Here is a 13320-nt window from a genome sequence, read left to right as displayed (position 1 = left end):
GCACAGCGCCAGGCCGCGGAGCCCCTGGCCGGGGTGCTGGAGCCGGCTCGCTGCTGCGGGCTGGGGGGATGGGGGGTGGGGCGGGAGGCGGGAGGCGGGGTTCTAGCACCCTCCCGACGCCCGGGCGCGCCTGGGTTACCAGGCAGGGGACCCACCCCCAGGAGCCGGGAGGCGGGGCTCCTTACGTCCCGAGCAGGGGAGGGGGCGCCCTCCCGAGATGACACAGACCCTCCCCCGGGGTCGCGGGTCCCAGCACCCACACTGAGGAGGGGTAGAAGGCCGAGATGGTCCTGGGCACAGAAGGGAAACTGAGGAAAGGGGAGGGACCTCAGGCCCCTACCGAGCCCTCCGCCTCCCGCCCCGCCCCCCAGATCACCTGCGGCCCCTCCCCCTCACCGGCTTGTCCTGGGGCTTTGGTCCCGCCCCCAGGCAGCACGTGCCCGAAATACCCCGCCCCTTCACGTCACGTGCCTAGCACCTCCCCCGAGCCGGGTCACGCGCTGGCCGCAGTGGCCAATCAGCGCCGCTCTTGGCGACGGGCCCCGCCCCTGAAGGCCACGTGACCCTGGCACCGCTGCCCCGGGCAGGCAGTGCGCGTGCACACGGTCTTTACTTCGAGAACGCGCCCGGCACCCTCTTGTACAGCTACCCGGTGGAGCATGGCGGCCGCCAAGGTGAGTTCAGAGGGCGGAGGGCCCACGCGGGAGCGCGGCGGCGTGGGGACGGGGCTCGGGGGGCGTTGGACGCGGGAGGATACTGAGGCCCCGGGGCCGGCCTGGGTGGCGCGGCCAGTTTCCGTTTCCCCTCTCCCCAGGGCTTCTCGCCGGCATCGCCACCCCACGGGAGATGGGCGAAAGGAGGGAGGAGGCGCCCCCTCCGCGGGGCCCAGGTTGGGGGGCAGCGGGCGGGGGAGGGGGGTGACCGCGCGCCCGGGCGGATTGGTGTCAACAATGAGTAGCAGTCACCAAGCGAGCATTGAGCCTACTGTGTGCCAGGCGGCGGGCTGAGTGCTGGCCGATTAAGGGCTTAGTGGGGTTCAGGAGGAGGCCTGGGGCTGTCCAGGAAGGCAGGCTGCGGAAGAGCTTTGAATGCCAAGCCCAGGGCTGAGGAGTGTGCCTGGAGGCAATAGGGAGCCTCTGGCCTTGACTGTAGTCCCTAGGGGATGACTGAGTGGCCTGGGGAGGAGGGGGAGACCTGAGGCTGACTCTCCCCACCCCATTGCGGTCTTCCAGGTGAGACCCAGGGATGAGAGAGGAGAGCCTGGATCTGAGGGTAGGAGGGGCGTGTATTTCAAAGAAGTGGCAGAGGTGAAACTCACAAGAGATGTGGCAGGGGTGAAACTCACAAGAGATGTGTGTGTGGGGGTGAAACTCACAAGAGATGTGTGTGGGGGTGAAACTCACAAGAGATGTGGCAGGGGTGAAACTCATAAGAGATGTGTGTGTGGGGGTGAAACTCACAAGAGATGTGGCAGGGGTGAAACTCACAAGAGATGTGGGGGGGGGGCGGTGAAACTCACAAGAGATGTGGCAGGGGTGAAATAGACAGGCCAGGGTGTGGGCAGATCCACCTGGTTGGAGTTGGAGTGAATGCCTTGGATGGGTCAGATAGGAGGCCTGGAAAGTGCTTCCTGAACATCCATTTGGAGATGCCCCAAAGCAGTGGAAGATGTCCTTGAGGGGCAGTGAAGGCACTTGGAGAATTGTCTCCATGGAGATGCTCCTTCACTCCCTGGTAACTGACAGATCAAGTTTTTGCCCTGGTGGTGATGTCTTAACTCTCCTTGCACTGCTTTGGTGGGTTCAGTCATGCTCCTAATGGGTAAGCGGGTCCTATTGGGTGCAACACGTTCTCAATAGGGCCCCCAGCTGTCATCACACCGTCTTTCATGGATGTGGGAATGCTTTTCACCTGGAACAGGGTGGAAGTTTTCAGGCCATGTTAGGAATAATTTGGCTGGGGCTGCCAGGGGCTCAGTGGAGAGAGAGCCAGATCTGGAGTCCAGGAGGATCTGGGTTCAGATCTAGAGTTAGGTACTTCCTAGCTGTATGACCCTGGGCAAGTCATTTCACCATCTGTCTAGTCCTTCATGCTCTTCTATTTTAGAACTGATACTAAGACCGAAGGGAAGGGTTTAAAAAAGGGAGGGACTTGGCTCCCTAATTCAGGAAGCATTGGTCACCAAGTCATCTCACTAATTGGGAAGCCCTTGGGCACCTCCCAAGGTTAGATTCTCTAAGGGAGGAGGAGGAGGAAGCCACTTGTGCAGGTGGAGTAACTGTTGAACTCCCTGGCCTCCTGGGGCTCCTTTCCACGCTAACCCCAAGATGTGGCTAAGAAAGCAGGCTGGAATGAGGGTGAAGAAGAGAGCTGAACAGAGGGTTTGGGGAACATGGGAAGAGAGAGAAACTCTTTGTTTATTTAAGTGACTCAGACAAAAGTGGGAACTAGGGAGGCTTCCTGGAGGAGGCGATTGGAGTGGAGCCTAGAAAAGGATCTGAAGTGATGAGGACCAAAGCTGTGGGAGCATGGCTCCTCGGTGGGGGGTGGTTTAAGGGGAAAGACCCTGCCAAGGTGGGCCCTGGTGGGGAAAAGTGGCCTGGGTCCGCCTGGGCCTGGGAGTGAGCTCTGGTTTGGGGCTTAAGGAATGTTCTGGGAAAGAAGCCTCCTGGGCTAGCTTAGGACTAGGGACCCTCCAAGAGGTGGATTTGGGAGCCCTGGCCAGGGTGGGGGGGCAGCCTCGTAATCTGCTGCTGCCCAGCTTTTGGAGCTCTCCACAGTGTCTGCAGATGCACCCGCCGAGGCCAGAGGCGGGCCTGGAGCCTGAGGATGGGCTCGGTCAGGGCCAAGCGCAGTGGGAGCCTCATCTGAGTACCTCGGGGGCCCCCGGGCTCCTGGTAGGACGTGGGGGGCAGCCGGGGATCCCTGAGCTGGGAGAAGCCAGCCAAACAGACAGAGGGGCCTGCTTTGGGCACCGTGAGCGCAGGAGAGGCAAGCACAAGCACACGTTGGGGGTGGAGAAGGGCGGAAGGCCAAGGTCTGGCCCAGACTGGCTTCCGTGAGGGCAGAGGTCCAGGGCCCCGGCCGGTGGGGCCTAAAGGCCATGAAGCTGGGCAGGAGGAGCCGAGGCCCGAGAGGGTGCCCTGCGTGCTCGGACGCTTTCAGCCTTGGCAGCCATCGCCTCTTGTGGACAGTGTTGGGGGTTCCCCTCAGGCTGTGGGTGCATCTCCTGGAGGACGAGGGGTGGGAGGGGAAGCCCCGCCGAGGCCCGGCTCTTGGGGATCCCCTTGTGTCCTCCACACTTATCTCTGGTCTGCAGGGTGGGGCTCGGGGCCTCCTGTGGCCATGACTGGAAGGGCCACTGCCCTGCCCCCCCCATGCCCTGCCCCCTCTGGTCTCTCCCAGCTTGGGATGTCTTTCCTCCTCCCTTCCCTGCCCAGGATAGTCACCGGCGGCCACCTGAGTGACTCCCTGGGTCCCAGGGGAAGAATCCAGTCAGCCAGCTGGACCTGCCTGACCTGCCCTACCTGGCTGATCTCTCCCTTCCTCCTTACCTGGACTGGGAGCTCCTTGAGGGCAGAGATAAGGCCTCAGGCCCTACCCCTGGAGGAGGGGGACCAGCCTGATCTATTCTAGGGCTTAGCTTGGGGGAGGGAAACTCCTCCTCCTCCAGGGGGCCCACCCTGACCCCCCCAGCCCCAGCTGCTCCCCCTGCACCCTGTGTGTGTCAGCACCCATTGACTTCACTTCCGTCTTTGCCACATACAGTTCCAGCTGCCCAAGGGCCGCCCAGCCCCCTCCCCTGATCTGAGAGCAAGCAGATGGGCCTGCCCAGGGCATTTCAGCCCGAAGATACCCGCCCCCACCCACCCCTTGGGCGCCCGGAGTCTGGTGGGCCTTGTGGTCACTGTGGCCTTGTTTCTGGGGGCTGGCTGGCGCGGGGAGCCTGCCAGGACCTCCTTTTTTCTTGCCCTTCTTGGCTGTCCTTAAGCCCAGCTTTCGTTCCCATTTGGGGCCTTGACCCTCTGGGAGAAAGGGAGGAACAAAGGCCTGCCCGGAGGCCTGAGCTCCCGGGGCTTTGGGGGCTTTTGAACCCCAGGCCGCTGGGAATTGGTTGTTACTCCTGCCTCTGAGGTTCCCTTGTGAACTTCTGTGGAAAGCTCCCTCTGGCCCCTTCTGCAGCCAAACCCTGTTTAATTGGGGGGGGGGGAGGGTCAGCCCCTCCAGTAAAGCAGAAACTTCCTGAGGGCGAGCACGCAGCTCTTTGGGTGCCTCAGAAGAGCTTGCTACGAGCTTCTTCCAATGCCTTCTCCCTTCTGGGCAGCAGATGTGCTTAGCAGCCACCACAATAACAACAATAACAGTAGCCCACTGCCCGCCACATCTCCCGGGGCTCCCTTGGTCCTTGGGTGCGCTCGAGGGCCCCCCCCCTTCCCCTTCCCCCTGCTCCCCTCCACATCAGGGCTTCTTACCAGGCCCCGGCTGTCCCCAGAGGCCCACTAAGGAGGGAGCTCGGCCTGGCCGAGTGTCCTAGAGAGAACTCAAGGGCCGCAGCCACCCTCAGGGAATTCAGGGTGTCCCAGCCCCGAGTGCTACCTCGAAAGGGAAGGAGTTTTGTCCAAAGAGGCCCTTTCCCCTTCCTTTGGTCCCTTGGAGAGACAGGCCGGGGACTGCTTGGTTTTTCATAAATGGAAGAAATGACAGACAGTGGGATTGGCAGGAAGGAAAGAAAGGGCCCCTCTGTGCCAGGGATCTCTGCGTAGAGAACCCCCGGGCGTCAGCCAAAGACGAATAGAAATAGACTGCAAAGGCCAAGGCCCCACAGACATTATCAGCCTTTCTGTTTGCCACCTGCAAAGCCCAGCAGCCAGACCCAGACAAGGAAATCCCACTTCAAAGGATGGTAGACCGTCTAGTGCCTGGGCCGTGCCTGGCGACACAACCAGGCGAGAACATTTCTGCTCACCAATAAAGTCTCACCCGAACGATGGGTAGGCCGAGCCAGCAGAATAAAAATGGCCGTCCTCCCCAGGTTAGCTCACAGACTGGAATGACCCCAGAGTGATTCTGCAGAGCTAGAAGAAAACAACCCGGTTGGCCTGAAAGGACAGTCAGGAACATCAAGGGGGAAGGACGGAGGCTGCGGTGGCTCTTGGAGCCGGGCAGTCCTCAGAACAGGCTGGTCCTGGGCCTCGCTGTGTGACCCAAACTGCTGGGAAAAGTGGCAGAAAGCAGGCGCAGACCAGCATCTCCCAGCTCACGCCCAGGTCCAGTCCAAATGGGTCCGTGATGGAGACGTAAAGGGGGAGCGCGGAATTGTTTATTGCCAGACCTATGGAGAAGGGGACACTTAGGACAAGCGAGACACTCAATTCAGCTGTTTTTGCCCAGAAATCAGAGCCACCGACATTAGCCGAGATCCAGCCAATGGGGAAACAATGGCAGAGCAAGCGTCTCTGACCAAGGCCTCCTCCTCTCCCAGACTCCCAGGCTCTCAGGCTCTCTGAGCCCCGTGGAGAAGAATACAGAGCCCCTTCCAAGGGAGAAATGGTCAAAGGACAGTTCTCAGTCTTGAATCTCTTAAGGAAATGCTCCAAATGCCTCTGGACTAGAGAACGCCTCTGAGATAGTACCTCACACCTTGGGCAAAAAGGGAAAGTGGTCTGTGTTGGAGGGAACGCAGGAAAATTGGGACACTCATGCATTGTTGGTGGAGCTGTGAACTGATCCAGCCCTTCTGGAGGGTCAATGTGGAACCACTGCTGTCGTTTCTGAGATCAGAATAAGGGAACAGGACCTCCCTGTCCCAAAATGTTTTTAGCAGCTCTTTCTAGGGTGGCAAAGACTTGGAAACTGGTGCATGCCAGAACTCCCCGAAGGGGACAGAATCTGGGCCCCCTTTGAGGCTTCACCTTGGGCGCACCGACAGGCCAGGGCACATCTGGGAGACAGCAGAGGGGGCGGACGGGAGAAGGAACGTCTTTGCTGAAACGGCAAGGGACCGGAGAGTTCCCTTTGGTCTGGGGGCTGATGCTCTCCGGCTGGCCTGACATAGGAGGACTGCTGGGAAGCGAGGCTTGAGCTCAGCCCTCCAAGGGGAGATGCCCATTCAACGAAATAGTGACGAGAAGAGCCATGGTCTTGGAGGAAGGACGCTCACCTGTGCAGAGGCAGGGCTGGCACGCTCGGGCCCCCAAGGAGCGGGGCTTATGAGGAGGGCTCCCAGGCAGGACGTGCTCCAGAGTTCTCGGGCCTCCTGACCACCAGGACCTCTCCTGGGGGAGGCAGCCGAGTGAGCGCCAAGCGGGGGTCCCCACGTGGACCCTTATTCCTTGACTAAAAGCATCTCCCATGCCCGGGAAAGGCCACAGTCTAGGAAGGAAATGGGCCATGGGACGTTGAGAGAGGGGCCGACGAGGAACCTTTCTGCCAGAGTCCTGGGCTGCCCAGAGGCCTCCCAAGCCTGGCGGCAGAGGTGGCCAGTGGGGCGACCATTTCCTGGCCCTTAAAGGCAGCCTGAAGTCAGGAAGGCCCGAGTTCCAATCTGACCAAAGGTCCTGACTAGCTGTGTAATCCTGGGCAAGACATTTCGCCTCTCTCTGCTTCAGCTGTAAAACGGGGATCCCGCAGCCCCTCTCTTGCAGGGTGGTGGATGTGAAGATCCAAGAGGAGCTGCTCTGAGGAGTGCCAGGCACCCAGTGGGTGCTATGGCCGGGCTCATTCCTTTCTCCCTTTCCCCTCAGCTTCTCTTCTGCCCTGGTCAGGTCTTCTCTGGTTCCTGGTGTTGCGTTCTGGCTGCCAGTTTGGCAAGGATGTCAGGGATTTGGGGAGCAGCTGGGACGACGAAGGAACCTTCTGTGTGCTCGTCTCCCTCCATAGAACGGAGGCTTCATTTTGTCTTTGGCCTCATGGCTTACTTGGCGCATAGTAGGCACTTCACAACCCCTGTATCCTGTCTCCCTGCCTGGGGCACAAAGAGGGATCAGACCGGCTTGATTTGGCCTCCAGGAACACAACCGAGATCCACCCGCCAGCGATGGTCACCTCTAGCCCTATTTAGGGCTTCCCAGGGAGGCCCTGACCAGTGCAGGCCAGCCCGGCCCCATTCCTCTCTAGCCCTGCCTCAGTGCCTGCCCTTTGTCCTTCCCCCCAGTGGTTACGGTGCCCCCAGCCGCTGAGACAACGGAAACTCCTCCCCTATTTCCCGGGGGCCCCGCAGGTGCCCCCTCCCCAGCGGCTGCCCCTCACTCTCATTTCTGCGTACTCGCCTTTGCCTCAGGAGTCCTCGGTTTCTTAGCTTCCTCCCAAGCCTCCATTTAGCAGTTTAGACACTTTGCCTTTCCGGGCTCCTGGAGCCATTGGCTTCTGTTTGGCCCGTTCCCGGCTTTAGTGCGGCGGCTGCTCTTCACGCCCTCCTCTGAGGCTCCAGTTTAGGGTTCTTCCTCGCGCCCGGAGGGTCACGGAGCCCTCTTACGGCAATCCCTGGACTTCAGAGAATAAGATAAGGCCAGAAGCTCCTCCAGAACCGTTCTCAGAACGATGATAAAGCAAAGAGCTCGGTTCATTTCCTCCATCGCTTTCTCTGAGGGGTCCCAGGAGACTTTGGGTCCGATCTGGGTTTGGTTTGGGTGGGTCGCGGGTGCTGTGGCGCTGCTAGCGCCGACATCTGGGTCTGGAGCACCTCAGCATTCCTGGTAGTGCTTTATGGCCCGTTTCTTTTGTTTGCTCATTTTTCTAGTCTCCGTTCCTTAACTGGGTCCTTGGGTCAGAGCCAGGTTCCGAGCAGTTCTGGAAGGCCCAGCAGGGATTGTTCTAGTCCTCCTCCAGGTCCTCTGGAGTCTTTCCATTGTTCCCTCTAAGTGCTGACGGACCTCAGGGATTGCTCCGTCTCGGGGCCCCGGAGGGCCTTCCGGTCTGACAGTGGCCTCAGCACAGAGCTTGGCACACAGCGCTTGTGGCCCTCTCTGTGTGGGGTGGCCCTTCTCTCTGCAGCTTTCACCTAGAGCGGTGATTCCCAGAGTGGGGGCTGCAGCGATCCAGGGGGGCATTGATCTTCCCTATGCATTGCTATTAACATTTAAAAATGAATCTCCGGGGGCTGAGCCGTGTTTTTTCTGGAAAGGGGGCGGCAGGCCAGAAGCCTTGGGCACCCCCGTTCTGGGTCATCCTTGCTGCGCTGGTTGTCAGGTCAGCCGGCATTGATTTAGCTCCTAGAACGTCCCAAGCACGGAGGCTACAGGCCAAGGAGAGCGATGGCGCCCGTCCTCAAGAGGCTCACGTTCTGCCGAGGGACGACGGCCCACGGCCCGGGCTGAAGGGGCGGCAGAGAAAGCCCGGAGGTGGGGAGGGACGAGGACTTGGCCTGTCCGGGCGCCCTCCTTCCAGTGTTTGGAGGCAGCTCCAGAGGGGAGGGAGCCACGTCTTCAGCCTCCTACGTCCTCTGTTTTTGGAGGCATCTTGGGGGGATTCCTTCTTGGTCACTCGGGCCCACTGCCAGAGCCTCGGAGTCGTGACGGGCTCCTCAGAGTGGACGAAAGCTGGCATCCAGGAGTGTCCGAGGCCCAGACATGAGCCACTGGGCCGCTCCTCGGGGAGGCTTCAGGAAGTGGGGGCTGGAGCAGCTGTGTGTCCCGAGGCCCAGCCAGACTCCTGTGAATGCGGTCGCTGCTCCGGCCATTCCGGGTGGCCGGCCGGCCGCCCTCCTCTCCTCCGGGGCTGGGATCGCTGGGGCTGGGCTTTGCTTTTCCTGACTTGGGAATCCACCCGTTTCTGTGTCCAGCAGAGCGGAAGCTCCCCGAGGCCGGCCCATTCCCTCTGGATCGGCTCCGCGTCCGCTCCCGACCCTCTTGGAAGATGATGACTGAACTGAACCCCTTTCTTGTTCGGGGCTCTATTTCTGGGCTCCGTCCGGGAGAGGCGGTGTGGGACGGTGGTTAGAAGGCCGGCCTCCAAGCTTCCCCGCAGGTGACCGTTTTCACTGGGAGAAGGGCTCTGCCTCACTGGGACTTCCCTGAGCTAGGGGAATGCCAGGGCCAGCCCCTCCTTCCTCCGGCCTTGGGTTTAGAGGCGCCCTGCCATGTTTCACCGGAAAGCTGGGGGGCGGCGCCTGCAGGGGACGGGGACAAGCCCTTTGCCTGCTCTGTGCCTCGGTTTCCTCCCCTGGCACCAGAGGCTTGTACGGGAGTCCCCCTTCCCTCACTCTGAGTCCTTCTGCTTTGGGGCTCCTCGGCGCAGCCTCGGGAGCCGCAGGGGAGGGCGGCTCCTGCGCGCCTCGCTTTAGGGACGCCCCGTCCCGAGCGGCGTTTCCCACGTTCCGCAGACTGACTCGGATGTCTTCTGTTTGCAGGTGACTTCGACCAAGAGGGCGGATCCGAACGAGCTGAGGACGGTGTTCCTAAAGGTCAGTACGAGGCCGCTCGGAGCCTTTAAACGCTCGACCACGACCGGCGAGAGGTGGCTCCGGCCTGTCCGCGCTCGTCTCCGTTGGGAAGGAGGGAGGCCTGACTCGACCGACCGCGGCGGACTCCGGCCCCGATGAAGCCGTTCGTCGTCCCGGCCAGGTTTCAGCGCCGTAGCCCGCCCGGCGTGACAAAGTTCCCCTCGTCCTTCCAGCGCGCCGGACACGGCCCGTCGGGTCTTCTGGATCTGAGGCTGACCGAGGGGAGGGGGAGGGGAGGCCCGGAAGGGGCCTCGCTGCCTTCGGGATATTTGTTCAAGAGGAAGGCAGTATGGAAGCAGACTCTAGTGAAGCATCCAGGAGAATGTGGGGAGGAGCCGTGGGAAGAGGGCTGGGCCGGGAGGCAGCGCGTGGCGGTTCTGGTCCAGCCTCTGCTTTTGGCCACCTGCTACCCCCCGAGCGAGCGAGGCACTGCAGTTCTGGCCTTCGGGGTTGGGCTTGAGGGGCCTCAGATGCCTTCCAGCCTCGGAATTCGGTTCCAGGAAGGTTCCTTCCACTTGGAACTCTAAGAAGAACTACAGGAAACTGGGGGCCACGAGTAGGAAACAGCAGAGCCTCGGGAGAGAAGAGCCCCCTTGCTAGAGCTCCCGTCCCCTTCTCTCTCTCCCTTCCTCCCCCCTCATGGGCCTCCCACTTGGGAAACAAGGCCAGCCTTATTCGTGGGGAGTCCAAAGGAGGGGGGCCAGGAAGCCGGTGATGGCGGGGAAGTGCCTCCCTGCCAGGCTCTGCCGAGCTGGGCTGCGGCTGGTTGGCAGAAGGGCCGCGGACCCGGAGAGAGAAGGCCAGGACTCTGGCTGCTCCTCGAGTCGGCCGGTTGGCCGTGGTCGGGAGTAGCACCGGGAAGGAGGCGGCGGGGGAGGAGAGAGGAGAGGATGAGCCGGGGCCCTCTCGGGCTCTCGCTGCCGCTTTCTGCTGTGGACCTTGGAGTGCCTCCTCGGTGCCTTCTTCTTAGCAGCCCGCTCCTGCCGCAGCGGCCTCTAATCGGGGGGTAACTGCCGGCCGGAGAGGCGTCCCTTAGCCCGCCCCGAGCCCGCCACCGTTGGCCACTTCGTTAAGGATCGGAGGCCCCTCGGCCTTGGGTTCTCTCCTGGGCCGACGTCGTGGATCGGCTGTTCTCCGGATCTGCCATCTTCATCATTCTTCTGGCACGGGAACATCCCGTCGCACTCATAAACCGTCATTTTTCCGCCATTTCCCAGGCGGGGGCGTCCCTTCGGTTTCTGCCAGAAATGGTTTTGTGGGTGAGGCCTGGGCGGGGGTCTTCACGGCCGCCGCCTGAAGGTGTGAGCTCGGGAGCGCCAGCTTGGTCCCTAGTCGCAGCGCAGAACAGAGAGCCGAGGACAGGCGGGGGTCGGACACCCCAATCGGCCACTCACCGCTGCGGCCTGGCTGCCAGAGAGGAGAGCCTCCATGGGGCCGACTCTGGGTGCGGAGTCCCCTCGGGAGGGGCCCGCGCTCACCTGCGTCCCCAGAACGCCTTCTCAGAGAGGCCCGGGGCCCACCGGCACGAGGAGGGCGTCCGGTTCCGGGGCGGAGGAGCCCCGCGGCGGGGTCTGGTCGTGGCTCCCACGTACGTACCTCCGGGCTGACCCTGGGCTTCAGCGACCCCGAACTCGTGCCCTGATCGTGTGTGCAAGGAAAAGTGGAGCGACTCCAAGACAGTGGCAGTATCGAGCCGTCCGTCCTGCGGAGCGGAGCGTAAGGCTGGCCGCCAGCCCAGACTCTGCCCTGGTGCCTCGGCCGTGTTAAGAGAAGGCAGAGGCTCTGCGCCTGCTCAGCGGGTCCCTCACGCAGTCCAGGACGAGAACACGGACAAGAGTTTCGCCAGTGGGTGAACTCCCGGCCAGCCTCGTAGAATCCACTCCTGAAAAGCCACTGCGAGGCCCAAGTTTCTCAGGCTGACGGATCCTCCTTAACGGCGCCGGACCACGTCGGAACAGGAACGTCTCAGACCGCAAGACTCTGTCCGTGCAGGAAGAGCAAAGTGCCTCGGACAGTGGACACCCCCCCCTCCCTCCCCCCCTCCCTGCCTCCCTCCCCCCCTCCCTCGGGGGCCAGCGACCTCCCGTCTGGCTGCGCCCCCGCGGAGTGCCTTCCCTGGCCCGGTTCCTCGGGGCCGAGCATGCGGGCAGGCTGTGACCGTAAGACTGAGAGCGTCAGAGTGGCTGAGAAGCGACGCGAGACGATGCTTTCATGAACAGCGTGAAAACTGGTCTAGAAACGTCTAGAGGAGCCGCGAAGAAACTACCCGAGGCAGATGCTTCCCTGGAGGAGCAGGAAAGGCGGAGCCCCCACCCGGACCGCCGGGGTTCCGGGCTCTCCCATTCGGAATCACTAGAAAACGGACGAGACTCGAAGGGCTGAAGGTTGGCCCAAGGAGGGCCGCGGCAAGGCCGTAAAAATGGCAGCATCGCCTCCATTCGTCTGGGGCTGGAGAGCTCTGGCGGTCAAGCTTCCCGAGCGCGCCTCCTTCAGGTCCAGCTGGGATGGCCGCTTCCACGAGAAGCCTCTTCTCAGCCCCGTCGAGCTCGGCGCCTCCCTCCGACTCTGTGTCGGCCCCGGTGCCGTCGGGGCGCGAGTCGGCAGCCGGCGCCAGGCCTGTCCGGTGCGGCTTTCAAGCAAACAGAAAAGCGGGACGAGGACGAGTCGGGAGCCTCGATGAGCACGAAGACAAGTCGTGGGGGGGGCGCGGGGAAGTGCCGCCAAAGCGCCGAGCCGAAGGTCCTCGGAGGGGCGGAACGGTCCGTTCCGTGCTGATTCGAGCCTTTCTGGGGGCCGCCGGCGTGGGCGAGCGCGCAGGCGTCCCACCCGGGCAGCCGACGGCCGTCCCGTTCTCCGTCAGCGATGCCCCGTCTGGGCCCGTAGCCGAAGCGGGCACGGGGGGAGGCCGGGGATCCCCAGGCGCAGGCGGCGTCCGTCAGAGCAAAGCCCGGAAGCAGAGGGAGGCCAGACGAGGGATGCTCCAAGAGCTGCGACCCCGTCAGGCCTCCGGAGGGAGACGAAGCCTGAGCCACGGGACGAGCTGCGGCAGGCGAGGGGCACGACTCCCGGCTCGGCGCACGCAGGAGAACCTGGGTTTGCGCTCCGGTTCTGCGAGGAGAGGAGACGAGGCAGGAGGCGGTGGGGGAGGCTCGGAAACGGGCCGCAGTCAGGAGTTGGGCCTCGGGCTCCGTGGGAGGGCCGTCGGAGCGGCGGCACGTACTGAGGAGCCCAGAGGCACCGCCTTGGGAGGGCTGGAGAACATCTCGGACCCTTGACCCGCTTTCCCATCTCTGCAAAAACTTTAAGAAAAGGATCTAATTAGCGAGGCGAGAGCCGGGCCTGGAAAGGGGAGGTCCCCGATTCGAGTCTGGCCTCGGACACGTCCTGGCTGGGCGGCCCCCCTTGTCTAGCCCTAACCCGGCTCCCGACGTAGAACAGACCCCGATTCTATGAGGAAAGCGTTGCTCGCCGCAGCTCGGGATCGACGAGAGGATCCGGCCGTCTCGGTCCCAGGCCCAGGTTTTTCTCGGCTCGGTCGGGCCCGGGCAGGAGAAGGCCAGTGAAGAGAGGCGATGCAGAGGCCTGAGCCGGACCAGGCAGCACGAGGACAGCCGAGTGACCCAGACCGCCGCGGAGGAGGAGCTTCCGAGTCCGCAGACCTCGGCTCCATCTGGGCGCCCGGGAGGGTGTCCGTGCGGGCCGGGGCGCCCCGGCTGGGGGGTTCTGCTGTGGAAGGAGCAGCTTCCGCCCGGGCCGCCGGCCCCCGGCCCGTGCCTCGTCGCGCGTGGGGCCCCGGGAAGGGTGGCTTTAGCGTCTCTTCGCTCGGGCCTTCGTTGCACTGCGGGCAGCGTGTGTTGAGGGCACAGGGGCTGCCCTCCGCC

General features: G+C 62.8%; 1 protein-coding gene across 1 annotated transcript in view; it reads left to right on the top strand.

Moving 5' to 3' along the window:
• Positions 1 to 629: 629 nt before the first annotated feature.
• The window catches only part of SLC25A13 (solute carrier family 25 member 13), a 48691-nt gene continuing 36000 nt past the window's right edge, over positions 630 to 13320 (top strand). Inside the window, exons 1-2 of the mRNA XM_044679741.1 lie at positions 630 to 674; positions 9347 to 9400. Coding sequence (XP_044535676.1) covers positions 660 to 674; positions 9347 to 9400 — 69 coding nt within the window. The 5' untranslated portion in view covers positions 630 to 659. The remainder of the gene's footprint in view (positions 675 to 9346; positions 9401 to 13320) is intronic.

The sequence above is a fragment of the Gracilinanus agilis genome, chromosome 5, assembly GCF_016433145.1.
Source record: "Gracilinanus agilis isolate LMUSP501 chromosome 5, AgileGrace, whole genome shotgun sequence".
NCBI lineage: Eukaryota > Metazoa > Chordata > Mammalia > Didelphimorphia > Didelphidae > Gracilinanus > Gracilinanus agilis.
Note: the sequence above shows the minus strand (reverse complement) of the source record. Positions and strands in the feature narration are given on the sequence as shown.